This window comes from Oncorhynchus nerka, linkage group LG4 (assembly GCF_034236695.1).
Source record: "Oncorhynchus nerka isolate Pitt River linkage group LG4, Oner_Uvic_2.0, whole genome shotgun sequence".
Taxonomy (NCBI): Eukaryota; Metazoa; Chordata; class Actinopteri; order Salmoniformes; family Salmonidae; genus Oncorhynchus; species Oncorhynchus nerka.
In genome coordinates, this window is record NC_088399.1 from 61724180 (window position 1) to 61752110 (window position 27931).

The following is a 27931-nucleotide window of genomic DNA, read 5'->3' on the forward strand; positions in this document are numbered from 1 at the left end:
ATAGTTCATCTCAATTACAAAATTACTTAAATTGCGTTTACATTTAATTTGAAATCCAATGCATCCAAAGTGTACATGAGTCTTTCCTGGTTCATAACATATTTTTTGGTCCCTTTCAGATCACAGCCATGTCAACAGTGGGCGTCAGGCTTGTAAGAGACATGAATTATATGTGAGATTCAGTGATCTAGGCTGGAAGGTGAGATTCTATCTCTCTTAACTACTCATTGTACTGAATAGATAATCAGGAGCTAACATTGTACCACCTTATTTGCTGTAATACACAGTATTTTTAGGGAAGCAAGGCATGTGTAGGATGTGCATTGTAGAGTATGTTCTTTGCATTCTTTATCATGTATTTCTCATAGAAAGTGTCAGGAAGGTGTATTGGAGTGCAAAGTGCAGGAGAACAGATTATAATAAACAGAAAACACTTTATTATAGTTGATGGAAATCAGAGGGTTAAATACAAGTCGCTTATTGGGGAAATGAAAACCAGGTCTGTATGGAAACAAGACGAGACACGTGGTTATACGAAAAATGGAACAGTGATGGCTAGAAAGACGGTGACGTCGATCGTCGAACGCCGCCCGAACAAGGAGAGGGGCTGACAGTCTATTCTCGTCATTCATCTAATCTTGCCATTCGATTTCTATGGTATTTCTCTCCGTTTGAACTGAGTATCGGCTCCTACGGGTTACTCTGCCTTCTACTGTGATGGAGAATGCCTCTACCCTCTGTTCCTGCATGAACTCCACGACCCACACTATGATCCAACTAGTGGTCAGTATAAACTACTACACCCTCTCTCACATGAACGCTAACATTACTGGTTTCTGTGGGAAAGATGGTAAATGGTTCAGACATTAATGGCAAATATAAAAAACTAAGATACCCAAGTTACCTCAGTCTACAATGGCAGACTGTTAATGTAGAGTAGGGATAGTGAGAAGTAACTTTCAAGACTGAAGCAATTATCCCCTCTAGTGACTGTACCAGGTTACTACACACACTGATAATACAAAACATTGAGGACACCTGCTCTTTCCATGACGTAGACTGACCAAGTGAAAGCTATGATCCCTTATTGATGTCACTTGTTAAATCTACTTCAATCGATGTAGATGAAGGGGAATTAAAGAAAGATTTTAAAACCTTGAGAGAATTGAGACATGGATTGTGTGTGTCATTCAGAGGGTGAATCGGCAAGACAAAAGATTTAACTGCCTTTGAACGGGGTATGGTAGTAAGTGCCAGGCGCACCGGGTTAAGTGTGTCAAGAACTGCAACACTGCTGTTTTTCATGCTCAACAGTTTCCCATGTGTCAAGAATGGTCCACCACCCAAAGGACGTCCAGCCAACTTGACACAACATGGGCCAGCATCCTTGTGGAACGCTTAGGGCAGCTTGTAGAGTCCATGCCCGACGAATTGAGGCTGTTCTCAGGGAAAAGGGGTGCAACTCAATATTAGGAAATGTTCCTAATGTTTTGTGCACTCAGTGTATGTAGTCCTACATGTTTTTAAATAGTACAGTATCACAAACCACAGTACAAAACCATATAAAGTTTGGGCCTGTAGTATCTGTAAATCAACAAAACATTGTTTTTATTTCCATATTCAAATAATAAAGCATCATTGTTCATGTAATTATCTAATATTAGCATTATAACTATAGGAAAAGGAAATGGTAAAATAAATAAATGAACATAAATTAAATAAATGAAAAGACGGAAACCAAAATGTTTTTGAACTACAACTTATTTTATTTAAAAATGTAAAAATCAGTGCAAAGTAATGTAGTGCATTGGTGTCTAGATCCCTGTTGGGTGGCAAAGTGTCACAAGAATCCTGTGGGAAGAGAATACATTCAATTAATGGGTGTTAAAAACTAATCAGGGTTCAACAAAGCACTTAAAGTCTTCAATTCCTTCAAAAGAGAGAGAGAAGGAGAAAGGAGTATGGTCCCTGCAGTAGGACTACATGCTGGCCATGAGGTTCTCCAAGTGGTACTCCAGGAGGCTGGAGAGCTCAGTGACCAGAGACTCTGGGTTAAAGTACCAGGCCAGCTGCTGGCCAAACATGTCATCTAGCAGAGCCATCAGCCCGCCCTGAAGAGAACACCACACAACACATAGAAAATGGCTCTGAGTTACTAGCTTATCAAGAGGAGAGAGACAATCAGAAATACTCCCCCTAAAATGGCATTGAAACCCTGTAAACCATGAATAAGGAAGTGAAAAGGAAGTAAACAGGAAGTAACCTAGACTCTTACACTGAGCTGCAGCAGGTATCTGTCAGCCTCTGGCTCCATGTTGGCAGCAGTGGGCAGGAAGGAGTACAGGAGAGCGTACAGACGCTCCACGAACCCACCAGGATGCTAAAGGAAACAAAGGAGGAGAAAAGAGGAGAGGAATTTAAGTGAAACTGCTAATAGACAGATATCAAAACATGTACCAGTGAGATGCTACTTACCACCATCAGGGACTTCTGAGCTGTCATCATCCCAAACAGCACCAGCTCAAAGAGGACATCTATCATGTTCATATGATGGATCTAGGACAAGAAAACATGTTTGGAGAAAATAGGAATGATTTCATATAGATCAGCTACTGTGATGTATAAAATACATGCATGTGGAAGAACTCAGTGAGACTTGAAAGAGTTCATGAACTCACCTTTGCCTCAGCCAGCTCCCTCTCAATGTCATTCCGCTTGGAGGGGTCACTCAGGTAGTCCACAAAGTCGTTATAGGTACTTATGAACTTGGCCTCGTCCTATGACAAAGAAAGGAGCATCTTTTAGTGAACAGAACACATTTCCCCTCAGGGACGCTCTCTTTCCCTTGAAAGAGAATGAGTTAGTGAGTTACCATGTGGTTGGCCTGAACCAGTGCGCCCAGGAGGACCTTTCCCGCCACAAACAGATGGTTCCTGCTCAGGGTGGAACCAAGCAGGGTCTAGGGAAGAGTTAGGGTGAGACATCTTCCTCTAGGAGACAGAACAAGAAGTCACAGAGAGAAAAAGAAAAGTGGGTCCACTCACAGTGAAGGCCTGGCGCAGGGAGATGAGCCTCAGGGCGATGTCCTCCACTCTCTTGGTGGTAAGGTAGAGGCTGTGGAAGGGAGGGAATGGAGCATGTCAACCATTAGAGTCAATGGGGGATAACAGCATTATGACCACTATTCTTCTGCATCTGACAAGCCCAGACTACACAGACATTTAGAGGAACTCACTTTAGCAGAGGAACCTCCCTCTCCTCAGGCAGCAGGTCCTCCTCCCAGCTCTACGACAACAAAACAAGCATTCAAAATCAGTGACCAATGACATAACAAATGGAAGGATCTTAATGCTCCTAGTCAATAGTATGTGTGTGTAACGTCTGACCTCATAGCAGTTGTGGCCCTCAGGCTCTGGGTCAGTGAAGTGCTGAGTGGTGGGCGTAGAGAAGGAGGCAGCCTCCGACCACGCTGAATAGGAGAGAAGCCCGTCCAGCCCCATGTGGAGAGTGGTGTACACCACTGAGACATCAGTCTGCTGCTCAAAACACACACAACACACCTGTTTACCGCACACACACTATTAGAAAACACACCAAATCTAATGTAAAAATGCCCAGTAATGTCTAGTCTATATACAAAGGACATTTTTTATTTACCTGGTAGCAGCCAAGCGTCACGTCCACAGACGTCTCGTGGCGGAGGTGAGACGCATAGTGGGTCACCCTGTCAGCCACACGCTGACAGAGAGAGAATACATGTTAAGGCCAAATGGAATAAGTGAAGAAAAGCCTAATCTAATACTATTTCAGTATTATTTCCATCTTACCTGGATCCAAGTGATGGACTGCACTTTGGTGGCACAGTAGGGGATGCCCTCTGGACTAAGCCTGGCTGTCTCCTTGGAGATGGCCCACACCAGTTGAGTCTCCAGGCCTCTCACCCTACTCACGTGGTGCATCCTCACCACCACCTGCTGTTGAGATAAACAACAAGACAACATCAACAAAACCACTTCAGCAATTGCTGTGACACATTTCCATCAAGATCAAATGACTGACAATGTAGGATTGGGAAGTTACAAAGACATAAACCTGGGATCCCCCACGCATGTAGGTGATGATGGGGCTGATGAACTGGAAAGTTCTCCAAGCTTTAACCACCGGACCGGCATTGTTCTGCACATTACAATACATTCATGTTGGAAACAGTAAACATTGTAACAGTGATGTGTGTGTGTGTGTGTGGGGGGGTCTCTTACCCTGATCACAACAGGCCCACAGTACAGGGGGCTGAACCTAATCAGAATCAACTGCCAATTGCCAGTGGCCTCCTAAAGCAGAAAGCAGACAAGAGATGTGTTTAATGTCAGAGACACAACTTGAATATCTGGGATATTTTTCAAACATAAAACACAAACTTTCTGAAAATTGTACCTCAAAGATAGTCTGCACATCTGGCACATCCTCAAGGATGATAGCAGCATTCTGGACATCAAGGAGGACTGGCAGCTGTGGAACATCTGGCACATCATCCAATGGCACATCCAACTGGACCTCATCCAGGACAGTTGTTTCTAAAATTAGGAACATTGGAATATAAAATAATTTATTGTTAGGACAAAACGTATCAAGATTGCTAATACTAGCTAGCTAGGTAGCAAAAGTAGATCGCTTAGCAACAGTTACTAAAGTGAAAGTTAGCTAGCAAGCTAGCTAGCTACAACATCTCTGGCACAAGCATTTTTGCCAAGTCTGAACGATAAAAATACACAACATTTCGCAAATTATAATGACATTGTTAAATGAAGTTAAAAAAAAGAGTTTTAAACTCCACATACCCTCTTCGAAGTCGCTGTCACTGTCCATCTGTCGACGATCACGAACCCTGCAAAACAGAAAAAGACAAGAAAAACAAGTCACAAATGAGTTTGAACAACCTGTCGACGCAGTAGGCCGCAGACGTCCACGCACTCTCTCCGCCAGTCTTGAAAAGCACCCAGGCATTTTCCAGTCGATTGTTCTCAGTTGTTCTCAGGTCTGAAAAATCAATCCAGTTTGTTGTCAGCAGCAAACACAAGTTGTTGTTTTCGCACAGAAAACGTTCCATAGAACGTCGGTTAGATGTATCTTGGCAACACACGTTCGAAAATGATTGTTTACAAAATGGACAACTGTGTTGCCATAGAAATTAGTTTGGAATTATATGATTCCATTTAGAATCTGTTAAAATTGCTTGTCAACATTCTATTGACGTGCTCCTTCGTAGTTCAGTTGATAGAGCATGACGCTTGCAACGCCAGGGTAGTGGGTTCGATTCCCGTCACCACCCATACATAAACGACAGCACGTTTTATTGTAACTCGCTTTGGATAAAAGCCTCTGATGAATGTTGAGAGAAAAATGGTCAATTCAAGAGGGAGCTACGAAATTCATGTCCAAACGTCCTTTTCTTTGCCTGATGTCATTAAAAATGACATAGAATTAATCATGAGCTTGTTCTCTACAATATTATAACATTAATATACTTGTACTTGACAGTGTTGATGAAATAATAACGATAATTTGCTGTGACCATTGCTAGTTTAGACTGCACCGCACTTGGTTGTATGTGCTCCATATTTGGTGTTGTGGGGTTAAATTCTCAAGAGTAAATCGTCGGTAACTTTTCAACCATATATGGTAGAGACATTGGGTTTAGACTTGTTTTCTGACAGAATGTTCTATATAGTGGGCATATTTGTAAACCTTGAATTAAATCATAATTTTATTGGCGCACACACTATATTTTTGGCTATTTTGCCACCAGATGTTTTTCTATATCGTTGGTATAATATAAAATACAAATACCCAATATTGTGTTTTATAATGTCACTAGCTAGGTTGGTAGAATGAGACAAACAACGTGATTTTTTTTTCTTGTGTTGTTTAACTCCTGAAAGTCTAGTCTTTGCCACAGTAGGCTACAAAGTCTTATGGAGGACTTATTGACCACATTCAGACAAGTGGGGCCGCAGCCCACGGAAGAAAGCACTGAAGGATCTACACTACTGGTCAAAAGTTTTAGAACACCTACTCATTCAAGGGGTTTTCTTTATTTTTACTATTTTCTACATTGAAGAAAAATAGTGAAGACATCAAGACAATGAAATAACACATGGAATCATGTAGTAACCAAAAAAGTGGTAGTAAACAAATCAAAATATATTTTAGATTCTTTAAAGTAGCCACCCTTTGCCTTGATGACAGCTTTGCACACTCTTGGCATTATCTCAACTATTTGAATAATCTCAAATATAAAATAAGTTTTGATATAACACTTTTTTGGTTACCACATGATTCTAGATGTGTTATTTCATAGTTTTGTGGTGTACAATGTATATAGTCAAAATACAGAAAAACCCTTGAATGAGGTGTTCTAATAGCAATAAGGCACTTTAGAGGTTTGTGGTTTATGGGCAATATACCACTCTTCCCTAGGCCTTATTGCTTAAATAACCCATATCTCTTTTATAACAGGATATTATCATTGACTATATGAAAGTGCATGTATGAATGAGTCTGATTTACCGTTTTCAATGGCAGGTTCACCTTCTGAAGCCGGATGAGGTTCCCAAAGCGTGCTGCGCACCCACCAAGCTCAGTCCCATCTCTGTACTCTTCTACGATGACAACAACAACGTGATCCTAAAGAAGCATCGCAACATGGTGGTCAAGACCTGTGGATGCCTGTGACACCAGTGGTAGCCCATCTATCTATTCTACATCATTTTAATCAACTTAATTGCCATTGTTCCAAAAGCAGTTGATAGCAATAATATGTCAATATGCTGATATATACTATGTATCTAATATATTGATTTAGAGTCAGAGTGGTATATGAACAACACCCATTGGACTTATAACCATACCTCACTTTTGATTAACTAAACTATTCAAATCTACAGTAATTCAGATAATTACATCACCCCTTCATGTCATATATTCTGTGACCAATCAAAGCTGTAAAGTACTGTATCATAAGTGCAATCAATGCTAAAATTATTGTTGAACCATACATTTTTTCTCATTGTCTCTTTTAGATGTACTAAACATGGTTTGCAAAACGTACACGTATTTTTCTTCTTCTTTAATCATACTTTTAACCAGTACAAGTTAGTAACAATGGAAAATGATAACATGGAAAAAAATGTTTGGCCATTTTTGTATGTACAGAGGAACAAATACACAGTGATGTATGTCCTTGTCAACAGATATCTGGAGGACTGTATACCGCTATATTTGTCATTTAAAAAACTATACTGAACAAAAAACGCAACATGTAAAAGGTTTGTCCCATGTTTCATGAGCTGAAATTAAAGATCCCGGAAATGTTCTATACGCCTCAAAAGTTTTTTAGTGAGCATTTCTCCATTGCCAAGATAATCCATCCACATTGAAAGGTGCACTATATAAAGAAGCTGATTAAACAGCATGATCATTACACAGGTGCACCTTTTGCTGGGGACAAAAAGGCCACTAAAATGTGCAGTTTTGTCACAACACAATGCCACAGATGTCTGAAACATTATTTTCCTTGGAAATGTAGTGAAGTTAAAGTAAAAATTGTCAAAACTATAAATAGTAAAGTACAGATACCCCCAAAAACAACTTAAGTAGTACTTTAAAGTATTTTTACTTAAGTACTTTACACCCCTGGAGGTGCTTCAATACAGTCTGACGTTCAGGGGTGGTTGGACATATAAGATGGGGTGCTGGTGAGCTTCTGCCCCCATTGTACGTCGTCACACAAATATTCCCCCACCCATGTCCAGGGGTCTCAGTGTTATGTCCCTTGACGCCATTATACCAGTCGCAGTGTTCAAATCGTGTATCTGTGAATCACAACATGAAAGACAATGAGTGACAACATTTCCACATGTTGAGCAATACAACATATAACTGAAGCATACAGTAGTGCAAGAGTTTGCTGCTGACATCTCTACGATATGTAAAACACTAAACAACAATGGTGTTCATGTGAGGACACTACTGAAGAAGCCACTGCTGTCCAAAAAAAACTTTGCTGCACGTCTGAAGTTTGCAAAAGTGCACCTACATGTTCCACAGCTACTGGCAAAATATTCTGAAGACAGATGAAACTACAGTTGGGTTGTTTGAAGAACACACAACACCATGTGTGGAGAAAAAAAAGGCACAGCACAGCAACATCAAAACCTCATACCAACTGTAAAGTATGGTGGATGGAGCATTGTGGATTGGTGTTGTTTTGCTGCTTCAGGTCCTGGACAGCTTGCTATCATCGAGGGAAAAATAAATTCCCAAGTTTATCAAGACATTTTGCAGGAGAATGTTAGGCTATCTGTCCGCCAATTGAAGCTCAACAGAAGATGGGTGATGCAACAGGACAACGACCCAAAACACAGAAGTAAATCAACAACAGAAGAAAAAACGCCTTCTGGAGTGGCCCAGTCAGAATCCTGACCTCAACCCGATTGAGATGCTGTGGCATGACCTCAAGAGAGCAGTTAACAGCAGACATCCCAAGAATATTGCTGAACTGAAATAGTTTTGTAAAGAGGAATGATCCAACATTCTTCCTGACAGTTGTGCCGATCTGATCCACAACTACAGAAAATGTTTGGTTGAGGTTATTGCTGCCAAAGGAGGGTCAACCAGTTATTAAATCCAAGGGTTCACATACTTTTCCCACCCTGCCCTGTGAATGTTTACACAGTGTTTTCAATAAAGATATGAAAACGTATAATTGTGTGTTATTAGTTTAAGCAGACTTTGTTTGTCTATGTTGTGACCTAGATGAAGGTTAGATCACATTTTATGACCCATTTTAGCAGAAATCCAGATATTTCCAAAGGGTTCGCATACTTTTTCTTGCCACTGTATACTGCATCTTACCCCAGCTGAAGATCCATTGTGTGTGTGTGATCCGTTTTAAGCCTCAACATCAACCAGTTTCTGAGCTGAAATTGGGGACCCGGGAGCTTTGTCTCCTGCCAGTTTGAAAGGTTGAAGGTTGAATTTTGCTGGGTGACAAACAAACAAATAAAATTTCCACCCATGCCTGAAACATTGGACTGAAATGAGGTCCAGTCAAAACTTAGGTTGCTGCACAGTCCCTAAGTAGTGAAATTTGTTCAACTTTCTCTAAATGGTTAAATGTCTGACGTTCAGGGGTGGTTGGAGAGACTGCTGGTGCCGGTGAGCTTCTGCCCCTGTTTTAGGTTGTCACACAAATATTCCTCCACCCATGTTCAGGGGTCTCAGTGTTATGTCCCTTGAAATATATGTACTTTTGGTAATACTTTGAGTAAGCAACAAATACAATCATCTTAAATTGCCATGTTGAATTTTTTTGCCATAGTAAATTGTAAATTGCGCAAATTTCCCTAATGCTGACAGTTTGTGTTACTACCTTACACAAAGCTTGCATTTTCACCCTATAAAACTTGGAATTACACACAATGTTAACCTCAGATTGGTGATGTTAGTCTAAAGGTTTATAGACTTCACGATGACATAAGATTGATTGTTTTAAACAGATCAATATCTTAGGTTTTGTACCATGGATTTTTCCAAGCGCTGGGATGCGCAGAACTTAGAATGCGGAGTTAATGAAATGCACAGAAAATTTGGGGCGGTCTCTCCATAAAAGTCAATGGCCGCACACCAATACATGGATTTGACAGTCAATCTATTACTTAAATAGCAGTCAGCTGTTGTCACTGTTGTTATTCTATAGAGGGTCGTGAATAATTTAGGTTAACTAACAAAAAAGTGGTCTGGTCCCTTTTCAATGGTGGAAGCCTCCCGAAATCAACATCCAACATTCCAAATTGTAGATATAAGCCTTCAAGTACTCATCTAACCAACTTCTTCAGGGCCAGCCAGGCCCCCTGTTGCCCCCCACGCGCCCTGAAACCCAACCCCATAAAAATAAGCCCAAATACGACCTGCCCTTGCCCAGTTACATACAAGGTCAGGGGACAACACTGGTTTTTCGTCTTGTAGTTAAACTTGTTTTATACACAGTTTAAAGGGATAGTTCATCTCAATTACAAAATTACTTAAATTGCGTTTACATTTAATTTGAAATCCAATGCATCCAAAGTGTACATTAGTCTTTCCTGGTTCATAACATACTTTTTGGTCCATTTCAGTTCACAACCATGTCAACAGTGGGCGTCAGGCTTGTAAGAGACATGAATTATATGTGAGATTCAGTGATCTAGGCTGGAAGGTGAGATTCTATCTCTCTTAACTACTCATTGTACTGAATAGATAATCAGGAGCTAACATTGTACCACCTTATTTGCTGTAACACACAGTATTTTTAGGGAAGCAAGGCATGTGTAGGATGTGCATGGTAGAGTATGTTCTTTGCATTCTTTATCATGTATTTCTCATAGAAAGTGTCAGGAAGGTGTATTGGAGGCAAAGTGCAGGAGAGCAGATTATAATGAACAGGCGCACTTTATTATAGTTCCAAAAAACGAGAGCACTACATGAAACAAACGCGCTCAAAAAAACAGAACATAGAAGTAGAGCATGAAAACAATTACACACAACACATGATGGAAATCAGAGGGTTAAATACAAGTAGCTTAATTGGGGAAATGAAAACCAGGTCTGTATGGAAACAAGACGAGACACGTGGATATACGAAAAATGGAACAGTGATGGCTAGAAAGACGGTGACGTCGATCGTCGAATGCCGCCCGAACAAGGAGAGGGGCTGACAGTCTATTCTCGTCATTCATCTAATCTTGCCATTCGATTTCTATGGTATTTCTCTCCGTTTGAACTGAGTATCGGCTCCTACGGGTTACTCTGCCTTCTACTGTGATGGAGAATGCCTCTACCCTCTGGGTTCCTGCATGAACTCCACCACCCACACTATGATCCAACTAGTGGTCAGTATGCACTACTACACCCTCTCACATGAATGGCAAATATAAAAGACTAAGATACCCAAGTTACCTCAGTCTACAATGGCAGACTGTTAATGTAGAGTAGGGATAGTGAGAAGTAACTTTCAAGACTGAAGCAATTATCCCCTCTAGTGGTATACTTTATACTGTATCAGGTTACTACACACACTGATAATACAAAACATTGAGGACACCTGCTCTTTCCATGACATAGACTGACCAAGTGAAAGCTAACCTTATTGATGTCACTTGTTAAATCTACTTCAATCGATGTAGATGAAGGGGAATTAAAGAAAGATTTTAAAACCTTGAGAGAATTGAGACATGGATTGTGTGTGTCATTCAGAGGGTGAATCGGCAAGACAAAAGATTTAACTGCCTTTGAACGGGGTATGGTAGTATGTGCCAGGCGCACCGGGTTAAGTGTGTCAAGAACTGCAACACTGCTGTTTTTTCATGCTCAACAGTTTCCCATGTGTGTCAAGAATGGTCCACCACCCAAAGGACGTCCAGACAACTTGACACATGGGCCAGCATCCTTGTGGAACGCTTAGGGCAGCTTGTAGAGTCCATGCCCCGACGAATTGAGGCTGTTCTCAGGGAAAAAGGGTGTGCAACTCAATATTAGGAAATGTTCCTAATGTTTTGTGCACTCAGTGTATGTAGTCCTACATGTTTTTAAATAGTACAGTATCACAAACCACAGTACAAAACCATATAAAGTTTGGGCCTGTAGTATCTGTAAATCAACAAAACATTGTTTTTATTTCCATATTCAAATAATAAAGCATCATTGTTCATGTAATTATCTAATATTAGCATTATAACTATAGGAAAAGGAAATGGTCATAAAATCAAATAAATGAAAAGACGGAAACCAAAATGTTTTTGAACTACAACTTATTTTATTTAAAAATGTAAAAATCAGTGTAAAGTAATGTAGTGCATTGGTGTCTAGATCCCTGTTGGGTGGCAAAGTGTCACAAGAATCCTGTGGGGAGAGAAAACAAGAGAATACATTCAATTAATGGGTGTTAAAAACTAATCAGGGTTCAACAAAGCACTTAAAGTCCTCAATTCCTTCAAAAGAGAGAGAGAAGGAGAAAGGAGTATGGTCCCTGCAGTAGGACTACATGCTGGCCATGAGGTTCTCCAAGTGGTACTCCAGGAGGCTGGAGAGCTCAGTGACCAGAGACTCTGGGTTAAAGTACCAGGCCAGCTGCTGGCCAAACATGTCATCTAGCAGAGCCATCAGCCCGCCCTGAAGAGAACACCACACAACACATAGAAAATGGCTCTGAGTTACTAGCTTATCTAGAGGAGAGAGACAATCAGAAATACTCCCCCTAAAATGGCATTGAAACCCTGTAAACCATGAATAAGGAAGTGAAAAGGAAGTACACTAAGAATATGGAAGTAAACAGGAAGTAACCTAGACTCTTACACTGAGCTGCAGCAGATATCTGTCAGCCTCTGGCTCCATGTTGGCAGCAGTGGGCAGGAAGGAGTACAGGAGAGCGTACAGACGCTCCACGAACCCACCAGGATGCTAAAGGAAACAAAGGAGGAGAAAAGAGGAGAGGAATTTAAGTGAAACTGCTAATAGACAGATATCAAAACATGTTCCAGTGAGATGCTACTTACCACCATCAGGGACTTCTGAGCTGTCATCATCCCAAACAGCACCAGCTCAAAGAGGACATCTATCATGTTCACATGATGGATCTAGGACAAGAAAACATGTTTGGAGAAAATAGGAATGATTTCATATAGATCAGCTACTGTGATGTATAAAAGACATGCAAATGGAAGAACTCAGTGAGACTTGAGAGTTAATGAACTCACCTTTGCCTCAGCCAGCTCCCTCTCAATGTCATTCCGCTTGGAGGGGTCACTCAGGTAGTCCACAAAGTCGTTATAGGTACTTATGAACTTGGCCTCGTCCTATGACAAAGAAAAGAGCATCTTTTAGTGAACAGAACACATTTCCCCTCAGGGACGCTCTCTTTCCCTTGAAAGAGAATGAGTTAGTGAGTTACCATGTGGTTGGCCTGAACCAGTGCGCCCAGGAGGACCTTTCCCGCCACAAACAGATGGTTCCTGCTCAGGGTGGAACCAAGCAGGGTCTAGGGAAGAGTTAGGGTGAGACATCTTCCTCTAGGAGACAGAACAAGAAGTCACAGAGAGAAAAAGAAAAGTGGGTCCACTCACAGTGAAGGCCTGGCGCAGGGAGATGAGCCTCAGGGCGATGTCCTCCACTCTCTTGGTGGTGAGGTAGAGGCTGTGGAAGGGAGGGAATGGAGCATGTCAACCATTAGAGTCAATGGGGGATAACAGCATTATGACCACTATCCTTCTGCATCTGACAGCCCAGACCACAGACATTTAGAGGAACTCACTTTAGCAGAGGAACCTCCCTCTCCTCAGGCAGCAGGTCCTCCTCCCAGCCCTACGACAACAAAACAAGCATTCAAAATCAGTGACCAATGACATAACAAACAATCGGTCAATGGAAGGATCTTAATGCTCCTAGTCAATAGTATGTGTGTGTAACGTCTGACCTCATAGCAGTTGTGGCCCTCAGGCTCTGGGTCAGTGAAGTGCTGAGTGGTGGGCGTAGAGAAGGAGGCAGCCTCCGACCACGCTGAAGAGGAGAGAAGCCCGTCCAGCCCCATGTGGAGAGTGGTGTACACCACTGAGACATCAGTCTGCTGCTCAAAACACACACACCTGTTTACCGCACACACACTATTAGAAAACACACCAAATCTAATGTAAAAATGCCCAGTAATGTCTAGTCTATATACAAAGGAAATTGTTTATTTACCTGGTAGCAGCCAAGCGTCACGTCCACAGACGTCTCGTGGCGGAGGTGAGACGCATAGTGGGTCACCCTGCCAGCCACACGCTGACAGAGAGAGAATACATGTTAAGGCCAAATGGAATAAGTGAAGAAAAGCCTAATCTAATACTATTTCAGTATTATTTCCATCTTACCTGGATCCAAGTGATGGACTGCACTTTGGTGGCACAGTAGGGGATGCCCTCTGGACTAAGCCTGGCTGTCTCCTTGGAGATGGCCCACACCAGTTGAGTCTCCAGGCCTCTCACCCTACTCACGTGGTGCATCCTCACCACCACCTGCTGTTGAGATAAACAACAAGACAACATCAACAAAACCACTTCAGCAATTGCTGTGACACATTTCCATCAAGATCAAATGACTGACAATGTAGGATTGGGAAGTTACAAAGACATAAACCTGGGATCCCCCACGCATGTAGGTGATGATGGGGCTGATGAACTGGAAAGTTCTCCAAGCTATAACCACCGGACCGGCATTGTTCTGCACATTACAATACATTCATGTTGGAAACAGTAAACATTGTAACAGTGATGTGTGTGTGTGTGTGTGGGGGGGTTCTCTTACCCTGATCACAACAGGCCCACAGTACAGGGGGCTGAACCTAATCAGAATTAACTGCCAATTGCCAGTGGCCTCCTAAAGCAGAAAGCAGATGAGAGATGTGTTTAATGTCAGAGACACAATTTGAATATCTGGGATATTTTTCAAACATAAAACCCCAAACTTTCTCAAAATTGTACCTCAAAGATAGTCTGCACATCTGGCACATCCTCAAGGATGATAGCAGCATTCTGGACATCAAGGAGGACTGGCAGCTGTGGAACATCTGGCACATCATCCAATGGCACATCCAACTGGACCTCATCCAGGACAGTTGTTTCTAAAATTAGGAACATTGGAATATAAAATAATTTATTGTTAGGACAAAACGTATCAAGATTGCTAATACTAGCTAGCTAGGTAGCAAAAGTAGATCGCTTAGCAACAGTTACTAAAGTGAAAGTTAGCTAGCAAGCTAGCTAGCTATAACATCTCTGGCACAAGCATTTTTGCCAAGTCTGAACGATAAAAATACACAACATTTCGCAAATTATAATGACATTGTTAAATGAAGTTTAAAAAAAGAGTTTTAAACTCCACATACCCTCTTCGAAGTCGCTGTCACTGTCCATCTGTCGACGATCACGAACCCTGCAAAACAGAAAAAGACAAGAAAAACAAGCCACAAATGAGTTTGAACAACCTGTCGACGCAGTAGGCCGCAGACGTCCACGCACTCTCTCCGCCAGTCTTGAAAAGCACCCAGGCATTTTCCAGTCGATTGTTCTCAGGTCTGAAAAATCAATCCAGTTTGTTGTCAGCAGCAAACAGAAGTTGTTGTTTTCGCACAGAAAACGTTCCATAGAACGTCGGTTAGATGTATCTTGGCAACACACGTTCGAAAATGATTGTTTACAAAATGGACAACTGTGTTGCCATAGAAAGTTTGAAATGATATGATTCATTTTAGAATCCGTTAAAATTCTATTGACGTGCTCCTTCGTAGTTCAGTTGATAGAGCATGACGCTTGCAACGCCAGGGTAGTGGGTTCGATTCCCGTCACTACTCATACATAAACGACAGCAGGTTTTATTGTAACTCGCTTTGGATAAAAGCCTCTGATGAATGTTGAGAGAAAAATGGTCAATTCAAGAGGGAGCTACGAAATTCATGTCCAAACGTCCTTTACTTTGCCTGATGTCATTAAAAAGGACATATAATTAATCATGAGCTTGTTCTCTACAATATTATGACATTAATATACTTGTACTTGACAGTGTTGATGAAATAATAACGATAATTTGCTGTGACCATTGTTAGTTTAGACTGCACCGCACTTGGTTGTGTGTGTTCCATATTTGGTGTTGTGGGGTTAAATTCTGAGTAAATCGTTGGTAACTTTTCAACCATATATGGTAGAGACATTTAGACTATTGTTTTCTGATATAATGTTCTATTGATTGGGCATATTTGTAAACCTTGATAATTGTATGGGTGTACATGTATGGGTGAACACCCTATATATTTGGGGCTATTTTGACACCAGATGCTTTCCTATATCGTTGGTATAATATAAAATACAAATAACAAAATATTGTGTTTTATAAAGTCACTAGCTAGGTTGGAAGAATGAGACAAACAAGGTTATTTTTTTGTGTGTTGTTTAACCCCTGAAAGTATAGTCTTTGCCACAGTGGGCAATCAAGTCTTTTGGAGGACTTATTGACCAAATTCAGACACGGGGGGCCACAGCCCACGGAAAAAAGCACTGAAGGCTCTACACTACCTGTCAAAAGTTTTAGAACACCTACTCACCTACTCAAGGGGTTTTCCTTTATTTTTACTATTTTCTACATTGAAGAGACATCTAAACGATGAAATAACACATATGGAATCATGTAGTAACCAAAAAAGTGTAAAACAAATCCAAATATATTTTAGATTCTTCAAAGTAGCCACCCTATGCCTTGATGACAGCTTTGCACACGCTTGGCATTCTCTCAACCAGCTTCATGAGAAGGTCACCTGGAATGCATTTCAATTAACAGGTGTGCCTTCTTAAAAGTTTTTTTTTTTCCATTTTAATGCGTTTGACCCAATCAATTGTGTTGTGACAAGGTAGGGGGGTATACAGAAGATATCCGTATTTGGCAAAATACCAAGTCCATATTATGGCAAGAACAGCTCAAATAAGCAAAGCGAAACAACAGTCAATCATTACTTTATGACATGAAGGTCAGTCAATACGGAATATTTCAAGTGTAGTCACAAAAACAATCAAGCGCTATGATGAAACTGGCTCTCATGAGGACCACCACAGCAATGGAAGACCCAGAGTTACATCTGCTGCAGAGGATAAGTGTCACGATCGTTATTGTATGAATCGGACCAAGGTGCAGAGTGGTATGGTTCCATCCTCTTTTATTTGAAGTGAAACACACAGAAAACAATAAAGCGCAAAACGAAATGTGAAGCTAATGTAGTGCTCGCAGGCAACTAGACATAGACAAGATCCCACAACCACAGTGGGGAAAAAGCTGCCTAAATATGATCCCCAATCAGAGACAACGCTCAACAGCTGCCTCTGATTGGGAACCATACCAGACCAACATAGAAATACAAAAACTACAGTACCCACCCTAGTCACACAATAACATGAAAAGTTCATTAGAGTTACGAGCCTCAGATATTGCTGCCCAAATAAATGCTTCACAGAGTTCAAGTAACTGACACATCTCAACATCAACTGTTCAGAGGAGACTGTGTGAATCAGGCCTTTATGGTTGAATTGCTGCAAAGAAACCACTATTAAATGACATCAATAAGAAGAAGAGACTTAATTGGGCCAAGAAACACAATACATTTGTCCTTTGGTCTGGAGTCCAAATGTGAGATTTTGGTTCCAACTGCCATGTCTTTGTGAGATGCGGTGTGGGTGAACAGATGAACTCTGCATGTGTATTTCCTGCCATAAAGCATGGAGGAGGAGGTGTTTTGCTGTTGACACTGTCTGTGATTGATTTAGAATTCACACTTAACCAGCATGGCTACAACAGCATTCTGCAGCTATACGCCATCCCATCTGGTTTGGGCTTAGTGGGACTATCATTTGTTCCACCAAACTCCCGTATGGACTGGCGAGAGGCGAAGGTTGAGAGCCGTGCATCCTCCAAAACACAACCCAGCCAAGCCGCACTGCTTCTTGACACAATGCCTGCTTAAGAGAGAGTGACAGAGTGCTGCATTAGATGACCTGGCCTCCACAATCCCCCGACCTCAACCAAACAGATGTTTTGAGATGAGTAGGACCGCAGAGTAAAGGAATAACAGCCAACAAGTGCTCAGCATATGTGGGAACTCCTTCAAGACTGTTGGAAAAGCATTCCAGGTGAAGTTGGTTGAGAGAATGCCAAGAGTGTGCAAAGCTGTCATCAAGGCAAAGGGTGGCTATTTGAAGAATCTCAAATATATTACATGTTTTGATATGTTTCACACTTTTTTGGTTCCTATATGATTCCATTTGTGTTATTTCATCGTTTTGACGTCTTCACTATTATTCAACAATGTAGAAAATAGTAAAAAATAAAGAAAAACCCTTGCATGAGTAGGTGTTCTAATAGCAATAAAGCACCCCTGAGGTTTGTGGTATCTGGCCCCTCCTTGGGCCTTATTGCTTAAATAACCCATATCTCTTTTATAACAGGATATTATCATTGACTATATGAAAGTGCATGTATGAAAGAGTCTGATTTACTGTTTTCAATGGCAGGTTCACCTTCTGAAGCCGGATGAGGTTCCCAAAGCATGCTGCGCACCCACCAAGCTCAGTCCCATCTCTGTACTCTTCTACGATGACAACAACAACGTGATCCTAAAGAAGCATCGCAACATGGTGGTCAAGACCTGTGGATGCCTGTGACACCAGTGGTAGCCCATCTATCTATTCTACATCATTTTAATCAACTTAATTGCCATTGTTCCAAAAGATAAAAACAGGGTAATATAACTTGCAACCAGCAGTTGATAGCAATAATATGTCAATATGCTGATATATACTATGTATCTAATATATTGATTTAGAGTCAGAGTGGTATATGAACAACACCCATTGGACTTATAACCATACCTCACTTTTGATTAACTAAACTATTCAAATCTACAGTAATTCAGATAATTACATCACCCCTTCATGTCATATATTCTGTGACCAATCAAAGCTGTAATGTACTGTATCATAAGTGCAATCAATGCTAAAATTCTTGTTGAACCATACATTTTTTCTCATTGTCTCTTTTAGATGTACTAAACATGGTTTGCAAAACGTACACGTATTTTTCTTCTTCTTTAATCATACTTTTAACCAGTACAAGTTAGTAACAATGGAAAATGATAACATGAAAAAAAAAATTGGCCATTTTTGTATGTACAGAGGAACAAATACACAGTGATGTATGTCCTTGTCAACAGATATCTGGAGGACTGTATACCGCTATATTTGTAATTTAAAAAACTATACTGAACAAAAAAACGCAACATGTAAAAGGTTTGTCCCATGTTTCATGAGCTGAAATTAAAGATCCCGGAAATGTTCTATACGCCTCAAAAGTTTTTTAGTGAGCATTTCTCCATTGCCAAGATAATCCATCCACATTGAAAGGTGCACTATATAAAGAAGCTGATTAAACAGCATGATCATTACACAGGTGCACCTTTTGCTGGGGACAAAAGGCCACTAAAATGTGCAGTTTTGTCACAACACAATGCCACAGATGTCTGAAACATTATTTTCCTTGGAAATGTAGTGAAGTTAAAGTAAAAATTGTCAAAACTATAAATAGTAAAGTACAGATACCCCCAAAAACAACTTAAGTAGTACTTTAAAGTATTTTTACTTAAGTACTTTACACCCCTGGAGGTGCTTCAATACAGTCTGACGTTCAGGGGTGGTTGGACATATAAGATGGGGTGCTGGTGAGCTTCTGCCCCCATTGTACGTCGTCACACAAATATTCCCCCACCCATGTCCAGGGGTCTCAGTGTTATGTCCCTTGACGCCATTACACAAGTTGCAGTGTTCAAATCGTGTATCTGTGAATCACAACATGAAAGACAATGAGTGACAACATTTCCACATGTTGAGCAATACAACATATAACTGAAGCATACAGTAGTGCAAGAGTTTGCTGCTGACATCTCTACGATATGTAAAACACTAAACAACAATGGTGTTCATGTGAGGACACCACGGAAGAAGCCACTGCTGTCCAAAAAAAACTTTGCTGCACGTCTGAAGTTTGCAAAAGTGCACCTACATGTTCCACAGCGCTACTGGCAAAATATTCTGAAGACAGATGAAACTACAGTTGGATTGTTTGGAAGAACACACAACACCATGTGTGGAAAAAAAAGGCACAGCACAGCAACATCAAAACCTCATACCAACTGTAAAGTATGGTGGATGGAGCATCGTGGATTGGTGTTATTTTGCTGCTTCAGGTCCTGGACAGCTTGCTATCATCGAGGGAAAAATAAATTCCCAAGTTTATCAAGACATTTTGCAGGGGAATGTTAGGCTATCTGTCCGCCAATTGAAGCTCAACAGAAGATGGGTGATGCAACAGGACAACGACCCAAAACACAGAAGTAAATCAACAACAGAAGAAAAAACGCCTTCTGGAGTGGCCCAGTCAGAATCCTGACCTCAACCCGATTGAGATGCTGTGGCATGACCTCAAGAGAGCAGTTAACAGCAGACATCCCAAGAATATTGCTGAACTGAAATAGTTTTGTAAAGAGGAATGATCCAAAATTCCTCCTGACAGTTGTGCCGATCTGATCCACAACTACAGAAAATGTTTGGTTGAGGTTATTGCTGCCAAAGGAGGGTCAACCAGTTATTAAATCCAAGGGTTCACATACTTTTCCCACCCTGCACTGTGAATGTTTACACAGTGTTTTCAATAAAGATATGAAAACATATAATTGTGTGTTATTAGTTTAAGCAGACTTTGTTTGTCTATGTTGTGACCTAGATGAAGGTTAGATCACATTTTATGACCCATTTTAGCAGAAATCCAGATATTTCCAAAGGGGTTTGCATACTTTTTCTTGCCACTGTATACTGCATCTTACCCCAGCTGAAGGTCCATCGTGTGTGTGATCGTTTTAAGCCTCAACATCAACCAGCTCTGGTGGCATTGGGGACTTGGGATGCTTGCTCTCAAAGTGCTGCTTGAATGTCTCCGTGTCCAGCATCTGCGTCTGTAAGGGTCAGGTAAGGAATGGAGGATATTAACAATCATTGGCTGAGACTGAATTTTCAGGTGACAAACAAACAAAGTAATAAGATGCATCAAACTACTACACTTCACACAGGCCAGTACACTGGACTGCACTGAGAGAAACCTAAAGGTAGGCACGTGAAACGTTCAGGTTGCTGCACAGACTATGGAGGCTCTAGTCTAGAGTGCCAAACATTTGTTCAACTCTCTAAATGGTTAAATGACTGACGTTCAGGGGTGGTTGGAGAGACTGCTGGTGCTGGTGAGCTTCTGGCCCTGTTTTAGGTTGTCACACAAATATTCCTCCACCCATGTTCAGGGGTCTCAGTGTTATGTCCCTTGAAATATATGTACTTTTGGTAATACTTTGAGTAAGCAACAAATACAATCATCTTAAATTGCCATGTTGATTTTTTTTGCCATTGTAAATTGTATATTGGGCAAATTTCCCTAATGCTGACAGTTTGTGTTACTACCTTACACAAGCTTGCATTTTCACCCTATAAAACTTGGAATTACACAAAATGTTAACCTCAGATTGGTGATGTTAGTCTAAAAGTTTAGACTTCACGATGACATAAGATTGATTGTTTTAAACAGATCAATATCTTAGGTTTTGTACCATGGATTTTTCCAAGCGCTGGGATGCGCAGAACATAGAATGCGGAGTTAATGAAATGCCCAGGAAATGGCACAGAAAATTTGTGCGGTCTCTCTATAAAAGTCAATTGCCGCACACCAATACATGGATTTGACAGTCAATCTATTACTTAAATAGCAGTCAGCTGTTGTCACTGTTGTTATTCTATACAGGGTCGTGAATAATTTAGGTTAACTAACAAAAAAAGTGGTCTGGTCCCTTTTCCATGATGGAAGCCTCCCGAAATCAACATCCAACATTCCAAATTGTAGATATAAGCCTTCAAGTACTCATCTAACCAACTTCTTCAGGGCCAGCCAGGCCCCCTTGTTGCCCCCCATGCGCCCTGAAACCCAACCCCATAAAAAGAAGCCCAAATACGACCTGCCCTTGCCCAGTATACATGGTGAGGTCAAGGGGAGAACACTGGTTTTTCTTCTTCTAGTTAAACTTGTTTTATACACAGTTTAAGGGATAGTTCATCTCAATTAAAAAAATACTTAAATTGCGTTTACATTTCATTTGAAATCCAATGCATCCAAAGTGTACATGAGTCTTTCCTGGTTCATAACATACTTTTTGGTCCCTTTCAGATCACAGCCATGTCAACAGTGGGCGTCAGGCTTGTAAGAGACATGAATTATATGTGAGATTCAGTGATCTAGGCTGGAAGGTGAGATTCTATCTCTCTTAACTACTCATTGTACTGAATAGATAATCAGGAGCTGACATTGTACCACCTTATTTGCTGTAACACACAGTATTTTTAGGGAAGCAAGGCATGTGTAGGATGTGCATGGTAGAGTATGTTCTTTGCATTCTTTATCATGTATTTCTCATAGAAAGTGACAGGAAGGTGTATTGGAGGCGAAGTCAAGTGCAGGAGAACAGATTATAATGAACAGGCGCACTTTATTATAGTTCCAAAAAACGAGAGCACTACATGAGACAAACGCGCTCAAAAAACGGAACATAATTTACATTTACATTTAAGTCATTTAGCAGACGCTCTTATCCAGAGCGACTTACAAATTGGTGCGTTCACCTTAAGACATCCAGTGGAACAGCCACTTTACAATAGTGCATCTAAATCTTTTAAGGGGGGGGGGGGGGTGAGAAGGATTACTTTATCCTATCCTAGGTATTCCTGAAAGAGGTGAGGTTTCAGGTGTCTCCGGAAGGTGGTGATTGACTCCGCTGTCCTGGCGTCGTGAGGGAGTTTGTTCCACCATTGGGGGGCCAGAGCAGCGAACAGTTTTGACTGGGCTGCGCGGGAACTGTACTTCCTCAGTGATGGTAAATGGTTCAGACATTAATGGCAAATATAAAAAACTAAGATACCCAAGTTACCTCAGTCTACAATGGCAGACTGTTAATGTAGAGTAGGGATAGTGAGAAGTAACTTTCAAGACTGAAGCAATTATCCCCTCTAGTGACTGTACCAGGTTACTACACACACTGATAATACAAAACATTGAGGACACCTTATCTTTCCATGACGTAGACTGACCAAGTGAAAGCTATGATCCCTTATTGATGTCACTTGTTAAATCTACTTCAATCGATGTAGATGAAGGGGAATTAAAGAAAGATTTTAAAACCTTGAGAGAATTGAGACATGGATTGTGTGTGTCATTCAGAGGGTGAATCGGCAAGACAAAAGATTTAACTGCCTTTGAACGGGGTATGGTAGTAAGTGCCAGGCGCACCGGGTAAAGTGTGTCAAGAACTGCAACACTGCTGTTTTTTTCATGCTCAACAGTTTCCCATGTGTCAAGAATGGTCCACCACCCAAAGGACGTCCAGCCAACTTGACACAACATGGGCCAGCATCCTTGTGGAACGCTTAGGGCAGCTTGTAGAGTCCATGCCCCGACGAATTGAGGCTGTTCTCAGGGAAAAAGGGTGTGCAACTCAATATTAGGAAATGTTCCTAATGTTTTGTGCACTCAGTGTATGTAGTCCTACATGTTTTTAAATAGTACAGTATCACAAACCACAGTACAAAACCATATAAAGTTTGGGCCTGTAGTATCTGTAAATCAACAAAACATTGTTTTTATTTCCATATTCAAATAATAAAGCATCATTGTTCATGTAATTATCTAATATTAGCATTATAACTATAGGAAAAGGAAATGGTCATAAAATAAATAAATGAACATAAATTAAATAAATGAAAAGACGGAAACCCAAATTTTTGAACTACAACTTATTTTATTTAAAAATGTAAAAATCAGTGCAAAGTAATGTAGTTCATTGGTGTCTAGATCCCTGTTGGGTGGCAAAGTGTCACAAGAATCCTGTGGGGAGAGAAAACAAGAGAATACATTAAATTAATGTGTGTTAAAAACTAATAAGGTTTCAACAAAGCACTTAAAGTCTTCAATTCCTTCAAAAGAGAGAGAGAAGGAGAAAGGAGTATGGTCCCTGCAGTAGGACTACATGCTGGCCATGAGGTTCTCCAAGTGGTACTCCAGGAGGCTGGAGAGCTCAGTGACCAGAGACTCTGGGTTAAAGTACCAGGCCAGCTGCTGGCCAAACATGTCATCTAGCAGAGCCATCAGCCCGCCCTGAAGAGAACACCACACAACACATAGAAAATGGCTCTGAGTTACTAGCTTATCTAGAGGAGAGAGACAATCAGAAATACTCCCCCTAAAATGGCATTGAAACCCTGTAAACCATGAATAAGGAAGTGAAAAGGAAGTAAACATGAAGTAACCTAGACTCTTACACTGAGCTGCAGCAGGTATCTGTCAGCCTCTGGCTCCATGTTGGCAGCAGTGGGCAGGAAGGAGTACAGGAGAGCGTACAGACGCTCCACGAACCCACCAGGATGCTAAAGGAAACAAAGGAGGAGAAAAGAGGAGAGGAATTTAAGTGAAACTGCTAATAGACAGATATCAAAACATGTACCAGTGAGATGCTACTTACCACCATCAGGGACTTCTGAGCTGTCATCATCCCAAACAGCACCAGCTCAAAGAGGACATCTATCATGTTCATATGATGGATCTAGGACAAGAAAACAGGAATTATTTTTTATAGATCAGCTACTGTGATGTATAAAATACATGCATGTGGAAGAACTCGGTGAGACTTGAAAGAGTTCATGAACTCACCTTTGCCTCAGCCAGCTCCATCTCAATGTCATTCCACTTGGAGGGGTCACTCAGGTAGTCCACAAAGTCGTTGTAGGTACTTATGAACTTGGCCTCGTCCTGTGACAAAGAAAAGAGCATCTTTTAGTGAACAGAACACATTTCCCCTCAGGGACACTCTCTTTCACCTTGAAAGAGAATGAGTTACCATGTGGTTGGCCTGAACCAGTGCGCCCAGGAGGACCTTTCCCGCCACAAACAGATGGTTCCTGCTCAGGGTGGAACCAAGCAGGGTCTAGGGAAGAGTTAGGGTGAGACATCTTCCTCTAGGAGACAGAACAAGAAGTCACAGAGAGAAAAAGAAAAGTGGGTCCACTCACAGTGAAGGCCTGGCGCAGGGAGATGAGCCTCAGGGCGATGTCCTCCACTCTCTTGGTGGTAAGGTAGAGGCTGTGGAAGGGAGGGAATGGAGCATGTCAACCATTAGAGTCAATGGGGGATAACAGCATTATGACCACTATCCTTCTGCATCTGACAGGCCCAGACATTTAGAGGAACTCACTTTAGCAGAGGAACCTCCCTCTCCTCAGGCAGCAGGTCCTCCTCCCAGCTCTACGACAACAAAACAAGCATTCAAAATCAGTGACCAATGACATAACAAATGGAAGGATCTTAATGCTCCTAGTCAATAGTATGTGTGTGTAACGTCTGACCTCATAGCAGTTGTGGCCCTCAGGCTCTGGGTCAGTGAAGTGCTGAGTGGTGGGCGTAGAGAAGGAGGCAGCCTCCGACCACGCTGAAGAGGAGAGAAGCCCGTTCAGCCCCATGTGGAGAGTGGTGTACACCACTGAGACATCAGTCTGCTGCTCAAAACACACACAACACACCTGTTTACCGCACACACACTATTAGAAAACACAACAAATCTAATGTAAAAATGCCCAGTAATGCCTAGTCTATATACATAGGAAATATTTGATTTACCTGGTAGCAGCCAAGCGTCACGTCCACAGACGTCTCGTGGCGGAGGTGAGACGCATAGTGGGTCACCCTGCCAGCCACACGCTGACAGAGAGAGAATACATGTTAAGGCCAAATGGAATAAGTGAAGAAAAGCCTAATCTAATACTATTTCAGTATTATTTCCGTCTTACCTGGATCCAAGTGATGGACTGCACTTTGGTGGCACAGTAGGGGATGCCCTCTGGACTAAGCCTGGCTGTCTCCTTGGAGATGGCCCACACCAGTTGAGTCTCCAGGCCTCTCACCCTACTCACGTGGTGCATCCTCACCACCACCTGCTGTTGAGATAAACAACAAGACAACATCAACAAAACCACTTCGGCAATTGCTGTGACACATTTCCATCAAGATCAAATGACTGACAATGTAGAATTGGGAAGTTACAAAGACATAAACCTGGGATCCCCCACGCATGTAGGTGATGATGGGGCTGATAAACTGGAAAGTTCTCCAAGCTTTAACCACCGGACCGGCATTGTTCTGCACATTACAATACATTCATGTTGGAAACAGTAAACATTGTAACAGTGATGTGTGTGTGTGGGGGGGGGTCTCTTACCCTGATCACAACAGGCCCACAGTACAGGGGGCTGAACCTAATCAGAATCAACTGCCAATTGCCAGTGGCCTCCTAAAGCAGAAAGCAGACAAGAGATGTGTTTAATGTCAGAGACACAACTTGAATATCTGGGATATTTTTCAAACATAAAACACAAACTTTCTGAAAATTGTACCTCAAAGATAGTCTGCACATCTGGCACATCCTCAAGGATGATAGCAGCATTCTGGACATCAAGGAGGACTGGCAGCTGTGGAACATCTGGTACATCATCCAATGGCACATCCAACTGGACCTCATCCAGGACAGTTGTTTCTAAAATTAGGAACATTGGAATATAAAATAATGTATTGTTAGGACAAAACGTATCAAGATTGCTAATACTAGCTAGCTAGGTAGCAAAAGTAGATCGCTTAGCAACAGTTACTAAAGTGAAAGTTAGCTAGCAAGCTAGCTAGCTATAACATCTCTGGCACAAGCATTTTTGCCAAGTCTGAACGATAAAAATACACAACATTTCGCAAATTATAATGACATTGTTAAATGAAGTTAAAAAAAAAGAGTTTTAAACTCCACATACCCTCTTCGAAGTCGCTGTCACTGTCCATCTGTCGACGATCACGAACCCTGCAAAACAGAAAAAGACAAGAAAAACAAGTCACAAATGAGTTTGAACAACCTGTCGACGCAGTAGGCCGCAGACGTCCACGCACTCTCTCCGCCAGTCTTGAAAAGCACCCAGGCATTTTCCAGTCGATTGTTCTCAGGTCTGAAAAATCAATCCAGTTTGTTGTCAGCAGCAAACACAAGTTGTTGTTTTCGCACAGAAAACGTTCCATAGAACGTCGGTTAGATGTATCTTGGCAACACACGTTCGAAAATGATTGTTTACAAAATGGACAACTGTGTTGCCATAGAAATTAGTTTGGAATTATATGATTCCATTTAGAATCTGTTAAAATTGATTGTCAACATTCTAGTGACGTGCTCCTTCGTAGTTCAGTTGATAGAGCATGACGCTTGCAACGCCAGGGTAGTGGGTTCGATTCCCGTCACCACCCATACATAAACGACAGCACGTTTTATTGTAACTCGCTTTGGATAAAAGCCTCTGATGAATGTTGAGAGAAAAATGGTCAATTCAAGAGGGAGCTAAGAAATTCATGTCCAAACGTCATTTTCTTTGCCTGATGTCATTACAAATTACATAGAATTAATCATGAGCTTGTTCTCTACAATATTATAACATTAATATACTTGTACTTGACAGTGTTGATGAAATAATAACGATAATTTGCTGTGACCATTGCTAGTTTAGACTGCACCGCACTTGGTTGTATGTGCTCCATATTTGGTGTTGTGGGGTTAAATTCTCAAGAGTAAATCGTCGGTAACTTTTCAACCATATATGGTAGAGACATTGGGTTTAGACTTGTTTTCTGACAGAATGTTCTATATAGTGGGCATATTTGTAAACCTTGAATTAAATCATAATTTTATTGGCGCACACACTATATTTTTGGCTATTTTGCCACCAGATGCTTTTCTATATCGTTGGTATAATATAAAATACAAATACCCAATATTGTGTTTTATAATGTCACTAGCTAGGTTGGTAGAATGAGACAAACAACGTGATTTTTTTTCTTGTGTTGTTTAACTCCTGAAAGCCTAGTCTTTGCCACAGTAGGCTATAAAGTCTTATGGAGGACTTATTGACCACATTCAGACAAGTGGGGCCGCAGCCCACGGAAGAAAGCACTGAAGGATCTACACTACTGGTCAAAAGTTTTAGAACACCTACTCATTCAAGGGGTTTTCTTTATTTTTACTATTTTCTACATTGAGGAAAAATAGTGACGACATCAAGACAATGAAATAACACATGGAATCATGTAGTAACCAAAAAAGTGGTAGTAAACAAATCAAAATATATTTTAGATTCTTTAAAGTAGCCACCCTTTGCCTTGA

General features: G+C 41.2%; 3 protein-coding genes and 1 long non-coding RNA gene across 8 annotated transcripts; 1 reads left to right on the forward strand and 3 right to left on the reverse strand.

Moving 5' to 3' along the window:
- Positions 1-1892: 1892 nt before the first annotated feature.
- Positions 1893-5781, reverse strand: LOC135571439 (uncharacterized). The gene is made up of 14 exons (XM_065017709.1): positions 4972-5781; positions 4839-4885; positions 4435-4574; positions 4260-4331; positions 4093-4176; positions 3828-3974; positions 3658-3738; positions 3387-3536; positions 3236-3285; positions 3045-3114; positions 2873-2959; positions 2679-2777; positions 2476-2556; positions 1893-2380 (listed from the first exon to the last, which is right to left on the reverse strand). Exons 2-14 carry the CDS (start codon positions 4864-4866, stop codon positions 2264-2266), a joined length of 1206 nt encoding a protein of 401 aa, XP_064873781.1. The 5' UTR covers positions 4867-4885; positions 4972-5781; the 3' UTR covers positions 1893-2263.
- A 1740-nt stretch (positions 5782-7521) lies between these two features.
- On the reverse strand, positions 7522-26935 carry LOC135571440 (uncharacterized). Of its 5 annotated transcripts, XM_065017715.1 has the most exons (16): positions 26674-26935; positions 26541-26587; positions 26136-26275; positions 25961-26032; positions 25798-25881; positions 25533-25679; positions 25363-25443; positions 25092-25241; positions 24941-24990; positions 24759-24828; positions 24587-24673; positions 24400-24498; positions 24212-24292; positions 24012-24116; positions 20486-20614; positions 18953-19441 (listed from the first exon to the last, which is right to left on the reverse strand). In XM_065017715.1, exons 2-15 carry the CDS (start codon positions 26566-26568, stop codon positions 20519-20521), a joined length of 1290 nt encoding a protein of 429 aa, XP_064873787.1. In that variant the 5' UTR covers positions 26569-26587; positions 26674-26935; the 3' UTR covers positions 18953-19441; positions 20486-20518. The 5 variants fall into 5 exon arrangements, with proteins under 5 accessions (XP_064873783.1, XP_064873787.1, XP_064873784.1 ...); XM_065017711.1 differs by lacking the exon at positions 18953-19441 and adding an exon at positions 7522-7871 and having other exon boundaries at positions 26541-26935; XM_065017712.1 differs by having other exon boundaries at positions 25533-25676; positions 26541-26935.
- Positions 10763-18944, forward strand: LOC135571441 (uncharacterized). The gene is made up of 2 exons (XR_010463814.1): positions 10763-10928; positions 18123-18944. It is a non-coding gene; the product is annotated as an uncharacterized LOC135571441 (long non-coding RNA).
- On the reverse strand, positions 11497-15432 carry LOC135571330 (uncharacterized). Its single transcript, XM_065017104.1, has 16 exons — positions 15090-15432; positions 14957-15003; positions 14553-14692; positions 14377-14448; positions 14209-14292; positions 13944-14090; positions 13774-13854; positions 13508-13657; positions 13346-13395; positions 13158-13227; positions 12986-13072; positions 12792-12890; positions 12591-12671; positions 12391-12495; positions 11825-11937; positions 11497-11536 (listed from the first exon to the last, which is right to left on the reverse strand). Exons 2-16 carry the CDS (start codon positions 14982-14984, stop codon positions 11497-11499), a joined length of 1347 nt encoding a protein of 448 aa, XP_064873176.1. The 5' UTR covers positions 14985-15003; positions 15090-15432.
- Positions 26936-27931: the final 996 nt, after the last annotated feature.